The sequence below is a fragment of the Mustela nigripes genome, unplaced genomic scaffold, assembly GCF_022355385.1.
Source record: "Mustela nigripes isolate SB6536 unplaced genomic scaffold, MUSNIG.SB6536 HiC_scaffold_75, whole genome shotgun sequence".
Lineage (NCBI taxonomy): Eukaryota > Metazoa > Chordata > Mammalia > Carnivora > Mustelidae > Mustela > Mustela nigripes.
This window is the reverse complement of record NW_026739490.1, coordinates 37,279-54,186: the sequence shown is the minus strand read 5'-3', so window position 1 is coordinate 54,186 and position 16,908 is coordinate 37,279. Positions and strand designations below refer to the sequence as shown.

The following is a 16,908-nucleotide window of genomic DNA, read 5'->3' as shown; positions in this document are numbered from 1 at the left end:
AGAAGCAAAGCAGGATTACCCAATCACTCTGGAATTACACAGTCTTTCTAAAAATAATTTGCCGAGGGAAAATAATGATTTTTGCCAAACGAGCAGCAAGGAAAACTGGCTGTGTTCACTTTGGAAGCTATGGATGGCCAGGAGGTTGGGAAGCCTTGAAATCAAAACCACAAGTGCAAATGTTACTAGGTGGTCCTCTATTTTATTACCTTTTTCTTTTCCATCTTCTTCTATAAGACATACCCATCAATCTAGACCTAAGACTTCAGCCTACATTTCTTTCTTACTCTTCTGTGAATTTCTCTTACTGTTGGTACTTCATAGGTCTTCACTTAAATGTTTTTTTCATGTGATCATCTCTTTAGTTTGTCACCTTGAGGCCCCTTCTAATGCTTTCCCCAAATCCCTTCCTTTCTTCTTTCCTTTTACCGACTTTGATTTTGCCGTCCTTCATCTAACAGATGTTTCTAGAACATCTCTTGTGCCAGATGGTATTAGTGGAAAGAGACACAGAGATAAAGAAGACATCTTATCTGAAACATAACATGTTATAGCTAGTAAAACCTCTAGTTGGCTAATCATTGATTGCAAATGTCCCTTTCCAACAAGTGTCTCTTTATGAATGGCTGCTATGGACATTCTAGAACATGCCTTTTGATGAATACAATCATAAGCATTTCTGCATATACATATAGATGTGGGATTGATGGGTCATATGCAGTTCCCTAAAGTGGTAATCCCAATCCACACACCCATAAGCAGCGTTCACAAGTTCTGTTGCTCTGTCTCTCTATCCACATGTCGCTAAGTAGTCGAAGAGATAAACATAGTAGCTATGACGACACAATCAAATACTTTGCACTGAGAGTGAATGATTTTCACTATAAGCAAAACATGAGAATGGATCTCAAAAACATAATAGTAAATGAAAGAAGCCAGACACAAAAGAATGTGATTCTGTTTATATAAAGTGCAAAGTTGAACAAAAAGCTTATCTATGTTCTTTGAAGTCAGAATAATGGTTCCCTCTGGGGGCCAGACTCTGCCAAGGGGCACAAGAAGGGCTTCTGGATTAATGCTAAAGGGAGAAGGCTCTATTTCTTGATCTGGGTGCAGGCTGCAGAGACCTGAACAGTTTGTTGAGATTCAGCAAACGGTACATACGCATGAGCCCTTTCTTAATGTGTTTTATTCTTTAATAGACAGCTTTTTAAAGATTAAGTACTTGTTTTTCTGCTTCTCCAACAGCTATACTAAGCTTAAACTGCAAGTCACTCCAGAAGGGCGCATTCCTCTCAAAAAGTAAGCTACGGGAGCATTTCCCAATCAATGTTCATGTTATTTTCTCAAAGATTTGACTCCATGCCATGGCTCTGTTTTGTTTCTCCACTGGCCCAAGTGGGAGCCTGAGAATGCATGGTAACCCCGTTCTCCCTCACACTCCATGTTCACATCAGTGCAGCTGGGTTCCTCATAAAGATTTTCCTGTGGCATCATTTTTAAGAAACAACCAAGCAGGAAGAGAGGGGAAAGGGTGGGGGAAACTGTTAAACCCAAAAGGCCATTTGAGATTCAGATCTGCTCTAGGAATGGCAATCGGGCGACTTCAGTGCCTCTCTCTACCAAGATGATGCTAGCGTTAAAGGAGGGGCTGTGAACTCAAATGTCAAGAGCAGGAGTGAAGTCCCATCCAGAGGAGACAATGACAATTCAACTCTATCATATTTCTTGTGGGACTGATGGGCTCTGGATGCTAGATTTTGTCATGTTTCAATAGATCCCATAAATTCAAATTCTAATAGTCAATCCTATTTTTAATGTAATATTTAAACTCTATTTGTCAATAAATTGACCACTGTTTTATTGAAGTATAGTTGATATACATAAATTTTATTTTTTAGAACCAAATTACTGACCAAAGAAAATGCATGCTCAACCTTTATCCTTTGACCTGCTAGCTACCAGTAGTAGGCTTCTGTTCATTACACTGTTAAATTATTATTAATAATAGTAGTAATTACTGGTTTCTTAATAATATTAATAATGTATGCCTTTAGAGCAAGAGGTAGCAGCCAAGAGACAGAGTTACCAAGGATATGTTTTAGTGCCTAGTGGCTATTTAGTGTGATGTTTTTTAATTGGGTCATCAACTTTGCCTCAAGACGTTGATTTTATATTAGCTGTTTCATTTTTTTTTTTAAAGCACATACATAGGTCTTTTAGAGCCTAAACGCAGATGCATGGAGCAGTGGATATCTTGAATCACAAAAGGGTTTGAATTCAATGCGATAGGTTGGGTTGGTGTCATCTAGAATAGTATGACCAATGTCTCACTGTGGTGATTTCACTCCACAGCATATACCGCTTGTTCTCAGCAGACCGGAAACGAGTTGAAACTGCTTTAGAGGCTTGTAGTCTTCCATCTTCAAGGGTGAGCATGTTGCCTTTCTAAACTTAGCACTACTCAATATCTGTGAATAATCATACTGAAATATAACTTGCTCCCATATTACCCACTTTTTTAAAGTAAGAAGACCATAGGACTCACTTAATATTTACAATACATGGGGCCACCATAGTTATATTTTCTTTCATTCCCATAAACCCAATATGTTGATCCAGAAAGATCCTTGTTCTTTGTAAATAATGATTTTTCAAAACCACCTGGTATGAAAAGGTATTGGCCAAAAGGTATTATTGCTAAGAATTTAAATTTCTCCTTAATAACAAAATATTTTGTTGATGTTCCTAGAGATGTTATCTAGTAATTATGGATTATGATTAGGAAGATATTTAAAATACAGATTTCATTGTATTCCAGCCTTTTTAAATGTGTGGTTTTACGCTGTGTAAGTTAATACACAATTAACATGGTAGCACATGTTTGGACATAAATATATCGACATACTCTGCAGGGCTGTGCTTGCAAAGTTTTTGCTGAGAGGGGGTGCAGGATCAGTTTGGAAACCGCCTACTTTGCTTGTATGGTGGTAAAGTGGATGAGAGGAAAGCCAGGTATCATGCTTTCTTTTTTTTTTTAGGCCCAACACATTGGAGGCATTCCAAAAATGTTGCCCACCCAAATTATTTTGCCTTCCTTTCAGTGCATTTCTATGTAACTGGCTCTAAAATTATTTGTTACCATCCTTTCTGGGAGAGTGCAGTCTGTTGTATAAAACCTTTTTCTCAGGCTATATGCAGAACTCGCCTTTCTATTGCAAATTATTTTTATCCTAGTATCTAAGCAACAAGTAAGCTCTTTCCCAAGGATAGCACTTACACTATAGGAAGAAACTTTGAGCCTCTTGGAACACTCTGTCAATGTTCAAGTTGCACTGAAAAAAAGTTAAGAAGCCATTGCTAAACTTATCATCAGGTTATGAAAAAGTATTGAGTGCTATTATTAAATGTGTTAGCCTATTCTTGTGCATACTTTTCAGAAAAGTGAAGTTTATTAAGGACTTTGGTAGGTAACTGAAAGAAAAGAAAGAGTGCTCCTCCACTCTCGGTTTCCTCTTATTAGGAGAGAGGGCTGAGGATGCTGCCAACATTGGACAGACATGGAGGGTGTCCCCCAAACACTTTTTTAAATTTATTTATTTGACAGACAGAGATCACAAGTAGGCAGAGAGGCAGGCAGAGAGAGAGAGGGAAGCAGGCTCCCCGCTGAGCAGAGAGCCAGATGTGGGGCTCGATCCCAGGACTCTGAGATCATGACCTGAGCTGAAGGCAGAGGCTTTAACCCACTGAGCCACCCAGGCGCCCCTCCTCCAACCATTTTAACCTGCTCTTTCATAAGCAAAATAAAATGAGTGAACTTATTACTGCTCTTTCCTAGATGCTTTGGGGTAAGATAAATTTGCCAGTTAAGGTCCCATCATTTGCTCAACAAATATTTCCTGAGCTCTTACTACCTGCCCTCAGGCACTGAGAATGTTAGTTGTGGGCAAAATACAGTCCCAGGACTTAAGGACCACAGAGTTTCTGGGGGCGTTCCTCAAACACGTGGAATGATACAAGTGTAAATGAGTGGGGTGAGGAGTGGTGCCGTGAGCAAAAGGAGTGGTGTGGCCTTGTAAGAGAGGATGATTCTAGAACAAGAAAAACACGTGTGCAAAGCCCTGAGGATGGAAAGAATTCACCGGTCTGAGTGACAAAAAAGACCTCTGCATTTAAGCATAAAAAGGAAGCTTGAGAGATGAATAGAAAGACATGAAAAGAATTTTTTTTCTCTGCAATTGCTCCTGATTTTACCTTTACTGGGTAACATCTTATGAATATAACGACCAAAAATTTTAACTTATTTTGAATCCAGCTAAGAGAAAGAAAGAATAGAAAATAAAGCTGAATAGAAAATCAAATCCATCAATCAATTCTCTGTAAATTGCAATTTTCTAAACAATTGGATTCTGACAATTCAGTCAATAAATATAAATTGAGTTTTTACAACCCATTATGTCTATTAAAGGTTCATGCTTTCAGACCAATATCAACTGGAGACATTTTTAAAAGAAAATGAGATTCAAATAACAGGAGTTATTTAAATTGAAAAAAATATATTTATCTTTAGTAAATTAGATGTTGTGACAATTTTCTGGAAACAAATTGGAGATTTTTTAAAAAACAGAATCAACCTCCATCATGAAATCTTGAAAGATCATTATTCATAGTAAAGTATATTTACTTCAAGAACTTAGGACTTGTAGAATTAGGATGCTTTCAAAAGATCTAAAAACTGAAGACAATTTCAGAGCTAGGAAGTAAATGTTTCCCTAAACTGAGTGATATTTTAAATCCTTGTTGTAGTTTCATATCTACACAACAGCGGTTCTAGAAAAAATCCACTAATTAGCAAAAAAGATTCTGGATACACTGACAAGAGGTGTTTTAAACACTCCACAGAAGAAAAGGTTACATAAATGGTAGATAGGGCTGTATATCTGGGAACCTTGTTTCATAGCCAGTGGTCGTTCATACTAGATTGAATTGTGTTCTGTAAATAGATACATTACCAGAAACACAGTGGATATCCTGTTGAGATTTTTAAAACATTATCTTTGTGCACATTGTTAGGGATAATTAATGCACTTGAAGTTGTATCCTGGCCAACACGATCCACTGGAATAACACATTCCTTTAGAGGGTACTCCTTTAGAGATTACAGTTTCTTGCCAAAGTTACCTTAATTGTTAAAAAGTAGCACTGTATCTAAAAAGAGAGACAAAGCAATTACTGTCCTTCTATTAATAATCCAAACATATTTTCCAGGGAGATCTTTGGAGACCTTTCCATATTATTCAGAAAAATTATCATTTTTAAAAGGTTTTATTTATTTATTTGACAGAGAGAGATCACAAGTAGGCAGAGAGGCAGGCAGAGAAAGGGGGAAGCAGGCTCCCTGCTGAGCAGAGAGCCTGACATGGGGCTCGATCCCAGGACCATGAGATCATGACCTGAGCTGAAGCAGAGATTTTAACCCACTGAGCCACCCAGGCACCCCCCAAAAATTACCATTTTACCCACAGACTTTCTGAGAACTGAAAGTAGTTTACTTGTACCAAATTCCCCTTGATCTCAGGCTTGTGACCTTGAAAACAGCTCATGCCATTTCAAGTTGTATTATAGTCATCACATAGCACTGGCACTTTAATGAACAAGATAGGAATAAATACATGGACTGTTGACCCCAGAACAACACGGATTTAAACCATACAGGTCCACTTGCATATGGATTTTTTCGGTAAATACGGTACAGGATTATAAATGTATTTTCTCTACCTTATGATTTTCTTAATAACACTTTATTTTCTCTTGGCTATGTCATTGTAAGAATACCACATAGAATATATATATATAACATACAAAATCTGTGTTAATTTACTAGTGTTATAAGTAAGGCTCCCAATTAACAGTATTAGTAAAGTTTTGGGGGGAATCAAAAGTTACACATGGATTTTCAACTGTGTGGCAGGGTGTCAACACCCCTAAACCCCTGCATTGTTCAAGTCAAGTGTTTTTGCTTTAAATGATAACGCTTACCATAATTATGAACTATTATGTAATACCAAGGAAAGTAGTGATTCTTTTGGATTTACCATAGGGGGCACCAGGATGGCTCAGTAGGTTAAGTGTGAGACTCTTGGTTTCTGCTTAGATCAAGAACTCAGGGTCATGAGATCGATCCCTGTATCAAGCTCCACTCAGGAGAGAGTCTGCTTGAAATTGTCTTCCTCCCCTCTGTCTCTCTCTGCTTGTGCTCGCTTTCTCTCTCTCTCTCTCTCTCTCAAATAAATAACGTCTTAAAAAACAGAGTACCATAAATTTTACTGAAGAATACAATAAACCAAATGTACATAAACTTTTCCCAGGAAAGCTGTAATATGTTGCCTTTCTCCTATGCCATAGACCCAGAATATACATCCAAAATGCAATCATTTATGTAGTTGTGACTTTTAAAATAACTAATATCAAAATTCTATCTTTAAACCACACTATGAATTTGCGTTATTATAGTAATTTACTTGTAATTATATCATGTACTCTATGGTTAACTCAACTTTTGCCTTACAGCTTTAGAACAAAAATATTGAGAATAAGTTGATGTGAACACTTAGTTTGTTGGATTACAGTGTGAGTTATGGAATCAAACAACCTGCATTCAAAGCCATAGGAGCTCCATACACACACACACACACACACACACACACACACACACACACTTGGGACTTTAGACAGGTTTTGTAAGCAGCCATGTCCCTATTGTTTGAATCTGAAAAGGGTCACAACTACCTAGAGGTGACATGGGATCAAACAAAAACCTAAGCTCCATATGTGTGGAGTAAATGCTCATTAAATATTCTTTTCCTCTGAGGATTTTTTTCATTTGCATATATGTGGGGGGCTTTTTCCCCTCTTTCTTATTTTTTTAAAGATTTTATTTATTTATTTGAGAGACAGAAATCACAAGTAGGCAGAGAGGCAGGCAGAGAGAGGGGGAAGCAGGCTCCCCACTGAGCAGAGAGCCCATTGCTAAGCTCGATCCCAGGACCCCGGGTTCATGACCTGAGCCGAAGGCAGAGGCTTTAACCACTGGGCCACCCAGGTGCCCCACCCTTTCTTATTTTTAATTTAACATGTGGATATGTCATAACTAGATCTATGGAATCTGGAAATACACATGCCATCAGTACTGCCATCAAATTTCAAAAGAATCTTTTCCCTTTTGGGATTCTTTGTATCTAAGCATGGAATTGAAGGAACATCATTTTTAAAGTTTACCAATACCTCACAATTTCTGGAATAAATGGGCCTGAATAAGACTGTATTGCCCTTCTTAATTATCCCTCCAAAAATTTCTTATAACAATAGCAACAAGTAATCACTGATGATCTGTTTTGTATTGGAAGCATGATGAGGTGAGCCAAGTCTTAGACTACAAGCAAAAGACCTAAGGTTGGGTCCTATGTCCTGGGTTTGCCAGCAGACATTAATTGGGTAACTATTATGCCTGGTGGCATATTTGGGACACAAAGGAATTAAAGGAAAGTTAGTGATTTCACTCAAAAACTCATAGTCTAGGAGAAAATCAGAAATATAAAAAATATGGGGAAAACTGTATGATAGATTCTGTAATAAAAATATATAAATGTGAATTGTGAACACAAAAGAAGAATATGCCACCTTTAGTTAGTGTGGTCAGGCAGGATTAGAGAAGAATGAACACTGGGTATGATCTTTAGAATGCTGGATTGAGGGCTTCCTCCTGCTCAGATAGGACACAATGACTCTGTTCCATCCATTTCACCAAATCATGAGATCCAGGAAAAGAAAATATGTAAATGAAATTTGTGAATTTCAGCCTTGTTTAAGATGTAAGGAATTAGGACTTGTCAATAGCTTTTTCACAGATACCTCATCAAACCCTTTCAGTTCAGCTTTCAGTGATACTCATTTTAACTCATGTCTCCAAAAATATTTCTTCTGTTTTCCTACATCAACCTTAAAAGCTTTTGGGTATCCTCATCCGTCAAGTGAGACAAAGAAAAAGAGACAAAGTCAGCTGTATTGAAGTGGTTTCTTTTCTATGTGCTAACATCTAACTGGCAATGAAAATAATATCGTGTTTATTTAGATTATCTCGTTAATTTTTCCTCCTTAATAAAAAGTCATAATCCACAGCTGGCAAATAAACAATGGCTAGAGTTTCAGGAAAGCATACTGTTCTATGAAATTATATGTATGGAATCTTATATAAATGACTTCAGTTGAATCTGATATCCCATGGGAATTCTGTTCTATCAATTTCTATCTTTCTCATAATGTACATTTATATACTTAGTAAATATTTATTGTGGACGTATTATGTGTCACACAGGAAATCTAGCAATTAACAAGCAACACACAAGTCCTAGCTTGTGTAGTTCTGCATTTTACTAAGAAACAGAGCCATACAGCTTGGAGCACAATATAGGTAGAGTGTTGAAATACCACACCAATGAAATGTAGTGGTAGCCCAGAAAGAAAGACAATACCCAGGGCAGGAGGAAGAGGTTTTAAGCTAACAGAAGAAGAGAGAAAAAAATAAAAGTTCAGTAAGACCCAAGTATATCAATCCTGCGTTGGACCACTGATAATAGACCTCGCTGTGCATACTGCTACACGTGTTGTTTGGTTATCTCAAAATTCTGTTTTGCAAAGTAGACTTTTTTCCAGCTCTATAAATGGATTTAGTAAAGGAAATATTATTTTATTCATTCATTCCACAAATATGAGACTCCTGCTGTTTGCCAAGTGGTGAGCTAACTTCTCTTATCTGTTAGCAGGCAGGGTACAATTTCAGAGAACAAATTTAGGTGCTTCTATAAAAGTACATTTCAAAACATATGCACTTGGTAAAAGGAAGGGATTTTGTTTTTTTTTTTTTTTCTTCGTTTAAGGGCTTGAACATAAAAATAATTATATAAACACATACCTGAAATAAGAAAACCGTCTGAAGAATGTCTTTCCTGTTAACCTTGAATAAGTTTTGAATACATGCTTCCGGTTTCCATGGCAGCCCAACTAAACAAAAATATAAGTCCAGAAATGACTTTTTATATCAATGACTTGCTTCCCAAACAGTAAGACCAAGAGGAATCAGTGAGAAATAATGACTAGTGCTCTCCTACTTACAAAAACTGTTCTATAATTTATCAGGTTACTTAAACCAGAAGGAACATTCTTTGAAAATAAAAAAGATACAAAATTGGAATTTATGTTTTCATTTTGAAAATGTCTGTTTCCAGGTTCTTTGCCCTTAAAAAAATTATTCAAACATCTTCTAAATAGCCTATAAACAATGTGAATATGCTTCATGCCACTGTACACTTAAAAATGGTTAAAATAGTCATTTTTATGGTGTGTATATTTTATAACAATTTTTTAAAAGATTGAAACTAAAAAAGAAAAAAGCAACCTAACAAAAATCTGCAGTACAGACTCTGGTTTTGCTAGGTCTAACTTACTTAGTAAATGTACTTTAAAAATTGTGTTAACATCCCTTGAGATGCAGAAAACTGAAGTTTAAATTATAGTGACCAAGCAACAGAAAGGATGACATTTGATTCTTCAAAGCAAGTGTCCAAATGAACTCTACAGCTGGCCTCATAGATGTTTTCTGAATGTTTACCCTGGGCTCCTGGAGAAAGAGGAAGGGAGAGAGAGACTTCAAAAGAGGGTAGGGGGTAGGATAGGGAAAGAATAAGACATTTCACTGACCCTGTTGCTTTATTTCCCAGAACGATTCAATACCTCAAGAAGATTTCACTCCAGAAGTATACAGAGTTTTCCTGAACAACCTTTGCCCTCGACCTGAAATTGATAACATCTTTTCTGAATTGTAAGAGAACAACACAGCATTCAAACCCACTTTTTTTCAGCTTGGGGTGGCTTGGGCAGAATGTATTAAGCAATGGAGGGAGATGAGAGAACTCTTCGGGCACTGTGTATGACAACAATGCTTCTGTGTAATTTGTTGGAGACAATCAACATTCCTACCCCAGAGGGCCAACCACTGCTTTTAATGAGTGGATGTTCGCCATGATCTGTTGCTGGGTATTGGTGTTTTAGTATCCGTGGGGGACTTTGCATAGTTTGAAGATTACAGCTAGAATAGAGCATCTTGGCTCAGTGGAGACACGTGATGCAGGAAGATCTCTGACCTGGAAACCAGTCAGGTTACGTCTTGGACACACATTAGTGAAATGAGAACTCTGGATTGCTAAGCACCCTCCCAGAGGAAAGTCATTTGTTTTTATTTTAGAAAATATATAGCCATTCTTTAAAAAAAAAAAAAAAAAAGAAAGAAAGAAAGAAAGAAAGAAAAGAAAAAAATGAAAAAAGAAAAGAAACAAGCCAAAACGCCAGGGTAAATGCAGGGCAGTAGCCATTCACCTTTCCTAGTTCACTGAAATCCACAGGGTGACAGAAAATCAACCAAAATAGATCAACAAAATAAGGATTTTTTTTTTTTTTTAACGTGGAAGACAGGCCAACAGTGCTAAGAATGACACTGGATATACTCACTTTGTGATGTTCATTGCTATCAATGATGTTTTGAGCATCAGTCATAATTGTACCATTGAACTTGGCTTTGGGTTGTCAACAGGGTTGAAATGGGAAATTGAATCACACTATGTTGAAGACTTACAGATTTTTGCTGATGCATAACTTAATGAAAATAAAAATGTACCCAGGTTGTTTACTTTTTTTTTTAAAGTAGTGAGTAATAAATAGATCTCTAAATGATGAGGTAGGATGTGGGAATTTGATGACTAAACCAGAAGGTTAATGTCATAATCCAAAAAACAACCCATATGTGCTGTGTTCAGTTGAGAGTGGTGCAGCTTTACACAGAAGATGCGCTACTGTGGATTCTCTTACGCATCTGGTATACTTCAAGGGCATTGAGATTTAGTGGCAGGGATTGCAAAAGATATTTGCACCCCATAGAATGCAGCAATTGTGATGATGAAACACACGTTTTCCAGGTCAGATGGGAATGTCCAGATAGCTTACCAGGGGTGGGAGGATTTTGTTTCCCTATAGTTAAGTGCAAATATATGAATGACATTTGGTGGACCAGTATTCTAATTTCTGGTTTTTAATTGGTTTTAGTGGTGCCAAAAGCAAACCATACCTTACTGTTGATCAGATGATGGACTTTATCAACCTTAAGCAGCGAGATCCCCGGCTAAATGAAATACTTTACCCACCTTTAAAGCAAGAACAAGTCCAAGTATTGATTGAGAAGTATGAACCCAACAATAGTCTCGCCAAAAAAGGTCAGTCCACTTTGCCCCACACTGTAGGGAAGCTGGGGTTTCTAATTGAGAATGGGTCACCCCCCTATTGGTTAGATCTGTTTCCCACATTTGTATGCCTGCTTTCCTTTCTGTCTTAAGTCACTAGTGGTTCAATTAGATTTAGGCATGTGATTTTTGCTGTTGTTGTTGTTATGTATATATATGCATGTAACATATTTTTTAAATGTCTAATCATTCATTTTGTCTTAAATTTACCCAGTAACTGAATGCATATTTCTCATACAGGAAATCTTAAATGTTGCCTTTTCAGGGGGCACCTGGGTGACTCAGTCGGTTAAGCATCTGACTCGATTTTGGCTCATGAACTCAGGATTGTGGGATTGAGCCCCATGTTGGGCTCCATGCTGGTAGATTCTCTCGCTCTCTCTAAAAAAAGAAACATTTAAAGGTTGCCTTTTTGGCTCTGTTTCTACAAGTTCTGTAAAATGACCCATAGCTTTCTCTAAATCTCTAAAACGAAACCTAAATCTCTAAAGCTAACCCTTATTTTATTCCAGTTTACACTACTGATGAATTTCTTCACTTAGGAAAATGTAAAATTTGGCTTTTTATATGTAAAAAAAGTCAGTGTTTGTAGAAAAAAATCATTAGTCTAAAAATCAATATCGGAAAGACAGTTCTCGGTTTCCTGGAAGTTAAGAAATTCATGTTTTTTTGATTCTGGAGAAATAAATTGCCAAAATAAGATCATAATGATTTACTTGCTGCAAGTTTCCATTTACACGTGGCATCACATCCCTGAATCAGCTCTTTAGCTTCCTTTTACCACTAAGACCACGTCTCACCTGGACTGATATATCTTCATTGAGAAAACTAGCGTGTTATCACTGTTATTATAAATTGCTTAGATATTCCACAGGGAGGAAAATAAAATGCAATTAAGCAATTATTAAGAAAGATAAATTGCATGTTAATATGAAGGCAGGTCATAAGTAACAGAAATAATTCTAGCAAGCTCTTCGTCATTAATAAGGATGGTTATCATAAAAGTAGATTAAAATGCCTTTTAACCCATTGTATTTATTCTGGAATTAGTCCTCTAAATGAAAACAAAAATGAATGTATTAAGTATAAAAGTAAAATATTACCATTAACTTTATCCTACATGCTTTTAGTTGGGAACTCACAGATGAAATTTTTTTGGCTTTTGTTCATTTTCATGGTCAAGCACTTTGCCTTTGCTGTCATCATCATCCTTATCCCTGCCATGGAGGTGAGGCCCGTCAAAGGAAACGGATGACTCATCGGTGTATGTTGGCATCACTAGGCTCACACCCCCTTGAACCTACCTATCCTGATACCCTTCCATCCCCAGCCAGGTGGCATTTCTCCTTAGTGTTATGCAGGCAGTAACTCCTTGCAGATTTCACTGGCACAACTTGAAATCTGAACTTCACCAAATGTAACTAACACGATGATATAACAAATCCAACAAGACCTCCGGAAACAGCCCATGGCACAAAGGAAACAAATAGCTTTTGTGAAACCAGTGAGGCACTTCAGAGCCTAAACTTTGCCGCTTCCTCCCCTTCTCACGCCACACTATGAACAATCCATTCCTCAGCCAGCGTATGATGCCTCCATCCGCCATTCTCTGATCAAATGCAGGAAGTAGAGGATACAAAGAGAGAAATCTGTGACAGATTATTGTAACATTCTATAACCCTGGCGAACCCATGTTGACTCTAATGGAAAATTAAGATGATATCTCTTAGCATTTGCGAGTTTATTTGGTGCTATCATAGAGATGCACTAGGTATGAATTTCATAATTACAGCAGGCACACAAATTTCAGGTACATTTAAAATAACAGTTTCGTTTGTTTTTCCACAACTTAATATGAAACTGATGATAAGCCTCCATGTCAGCCCTGGTGTGATTTTTTTTTTTTTTTTTTTTTAAATCACAGATTTCATTTCTTAACTCAAAAACTCTTAAAAGAAAATAAACACGAGCGTCATTTTGTTTGCTGCTTTGGGTCTGTTTATGTGAGCACAGATATTTGAGAAAATTGTTTTATTGTGTTGTGTTGTTTCATTGTCAAAAGGAGAACGATTTTGAAATCTTTCTTTGTAGGACTAAGAAATTGCTGAGTTAAAAGCTCAATTTGCTAGTAATTATGAGTTTTAATAATATTTTTATACAAAGAGGAAAATCAATTTTTAAATTTGGTTTTGCTTTTCACATTTGATATTTGACTTTAGGATTTTTCCAAAAACTCTCTTTCATTTTTTTTTTAAAGATTTTATTTATTTATTTGACAGAGAGAGAAATCACAAGCAGGCAGAGAGGCAGGCAGAGAGAGAGGAGGAAGCAGGCTCCCCGCTGAGCAGAGAGCCCGATGCGAGACTCGATCCCAGAACCCTGGGATCATGACCTGAGCCGAAGGCAGCGGCTTAACCCACTGAGCCACCCAGGCGCCCCCAAAAACTCTCTTTCATATCTTCTTATTTATAACATAGCTACAAGTAAAATCAAACAAAGTGGAATTTAAGAAAGTATGGTTTACTTTCAATATGATGACATACAGATTTACAAGGAAATTAGTTTTCATTCATTACATGACTTTCATTTAAAAAAAAATTTTTTTAAGATTTTATTTATTTATTTGACAGAGAGACAGAGAGATCACAAGTAGGCAGAGAGAGAGGGGGAAGCAGGCTCCCTGCTGAACAGAGAGCCCAATGTGGGGCTTGAGCCCAGGACCCTGAGGTCATGACCGAGCAGAAGGCAAAGGCTTAACCCCCTGAGCCACCCAGGTGTCCCATTATATATCTTTCAAAATGTACATTATTATTTTGTAAAGAGAAGCAAACTAAAATTTGAGGTCAAATGACTTATCTAATATTCATACTAAGATGATCTTTGAGAAAAGAATTTTTAACTTTCAGTCAACTAGTTAATACTTTTTGATGAATAAACACAAAAGAAAATAAGTAGGATATTAGTAGCATATAATAAGTATATTACAACATAATATACTTACATTGTATACTTACATTGTATTATACTTATAATAAGAAATATACTCAGAATAAATTAGAAGATGAAAATCAGTATATTACATTATAATTTTTCTGCTACTTTCATTTTGACTATTTCCTCAAATGTGCATAAGCATTGGTTATATTGACCCACGAATTCAATTTCAGTTTTCTGAAAAAGATACTTCCATATTGCCTATATTTGTTATATACTGCTAAGACTAAGATGCATCCATAATGTATATATGTAACAATATAACTATATTCTCTGATATGAAGAAACTTATGTTTTTAAAGTAGGTGTTAAACAAACAAACTTTACACAAAGTTGCCATATGCTAATGTTTAGTTTTCATATGCACTGCACATAATTTTTACATAGGAGGTAATCTAAAATTAAGTGAAAATTTTTCAATATGGCCAAACATCAAAATGCTTAAACTGACCATAGGTTAGTCGACTAAACATAGATTTGTGAAATGAAAAAACAGAAGGAATAATAGACTTTGATGCCTTGCGGGCCTGCTGTCATTGGCAGGTTGGCCCCATTTCCATGCTGGAATTCTTGTTTTTGAAGACGCCTGTATTGGTGATAAACAATCACAGGGTTTCTGAACAGTGTAAGGCCAAATGTGCATATGTTCGGGCTCCACAAAGAAAAATTTGAACTTCTTGCAGAAAATACTGTTCTCAAGGGAGTTTCGTTAATTTTTATGATTGAAAAATCACACATTGCAAAATGCCTTGATCCGTTGTGTTGTTTGCACTGGAACAAAATGCGTAATACTAAACCATGTTTAACACAGGAATACACAATGACCCCAGCCTCTTCCAAAGGGTCCTGAATGTCTCCCAAAGGGAGTTTGTTTGGTTTCTTTACTCACTTACACCTTTCAGAAGGATGGCAATGAGTAAAATTAGCATGAAAAGAAGAAATTGATATCCCAGGTAACAGACCACAGATTACATTGAACTGTTATGTCTGTAAAGGAAGGCCAAAATTCATTTTAATAAACCAAACCCAGAGAAAACATTGAGTCTGATCACATTTTTGTTTTTCTGTGAAGAGCAGGTGTTTAGGAGTATTTGTTAAGCAATTGAATTAATATAACAGATTATGATATTAACAGATGTTTCTAGCTACATTCCTTTTTTAAATCAGTTCTTTCTCTTCAAATTTTATAATACTTTGTACAAAAGTTCCCTTGTTTATTGCAATTAAATCGTCAAGATGAAACCATATCATCTCTTTTAGTATTTGATCGGTACTGCCTGAATTAATAGTTAAATAATTAAAATGAACTCAAAATACAGTAGCAAATTGATTTGGTTTTAAACAAAGCAAATAGAAGTTGAGGTAGAGCAAGCATTTTTGCTTTAAACAGACCTACGCTAATAGTAACATCAGTACCAGATACTTATTTTAAATACTTACACAATTGAACCATATTATGTCATTTTTGTCAATGGCAAGATGCACCCAGAGTGTTCTAGAGGCAATCCGGGGCTTGACACTCTTCCAACCTGTCGTATTAGGTGGAACTCCTACAGTAGAAAAATGACAGAAACTTAACTGCAGCACAGAAAGAAATTTATTGTTGGTGCATATGAGCAAAAAGTCAAGGAGTGTTTTGTGTTGGTCTCAGCTTCAAAAACCAGTGTTGTCGGGGCACCTGGGTGGCTCAGTGGGTTAAGCCTCTGCTCAGGTTACAATCTCAGGGTCCTGGGATCAAGCCCCGCATCAGGCTCTCTGCTCGGCGGGGAGCCTGCTTCGCCCTCTCTCTCTCAGCCTGTCTCTCTGCCTACTTGTTATCTCTCTGTCTGTGTGTCAAAAAAATAAAAAATAAAAAGCCTTAAAAAAAAATAACCAATGTTGTTATACTGACTCTTATGGTTCTTATTATGACTGTAGGATGCCCTTCATCAACAACCACCATGTAACTTGGAGAGGAAAAGGTGCTTATCATTATTTTTTTATATATATAGTTTAAGATTTTTTATTTCTTTATTTGACATAGAGAGAGAGAGAAAGAGATCACAAGCAGGCAGAGAGGCAGGCAGAGAGAGAGGAGGAAGCAGGCTCCCTGCTGAGCAGAAAGCCCGATGTGGGACTCTGAGATCATGACCTGAGCTGAAGGCAGAGGCTTAACCAACTGAGCCACCCAGGCGTCCCAAGATGCTTATTATTTATAAGACCTGGAAACTACTCAGTGCATCTGGGACCACACATGGCGGTCACTTGTAGGGAGAGAAAGAGAGTGAAAGGGAGCATGCCGGTATGCCTAGTGTTCCATGGGCTCACTCTTTATTGGTGAAATATAAAAACATAAGGGCAGGAAGAGAGAAGACAAGTGACCCAAATGGCCAGTTACTGAAGTTAAACCAAACCTTCTAAATCAAAGGAGCCTTGGGGCGCCTGGGTGGCTCAGTGGTTAAGCCGCTGCCTTCGGCTCAGGTCATGATCTCAGGGTCCTGGGATCGAGTCCCGCATCGGGCTTTCTGCTCAGCAGGGAGCCTGCTTCCTCCTCTCTCTCTCTCTCTGCCTGCCTCTCTGCCTACTT

The 16,908-nt window shown here is 37.1% G+C and overlaps 1 protein-coding gene across 1 annotated transcript in view; it reads left to right on the top strand.

The window, feature by feature from the left end:
* The window catches only part of LOC132008163 (1-phosphatidylinositol 4,5-bisphosphate phosphodiesterase beta-1-like), a gene marked incomplete at its 3' end in the record, with an annotated part of 505,747 nt that overhangs the window by 459,399 nt on the left and 29,440 nt on the right, over positions 1-16,908 (top strand). The window contains exons 6-9 of the mRNA XM_059386583.1: positions 1,249-1,302; positions 2,356-2,431; positions 9,777-9,877; positions 11,155-11,321. Coding sequence (XP_059242566.1) covers positions 1,249-1,302; positions 2,356-2,431; positions 9,777-9,877; positions 11,155-11,321 — 398 coding nt within the window. The remainder of the gene's footprint in view (positions 1-1,248; positions 1,303-2,355; positions 2,432-9,776; positions 9,878-11,154; positions 11,322-16,908) is intronic.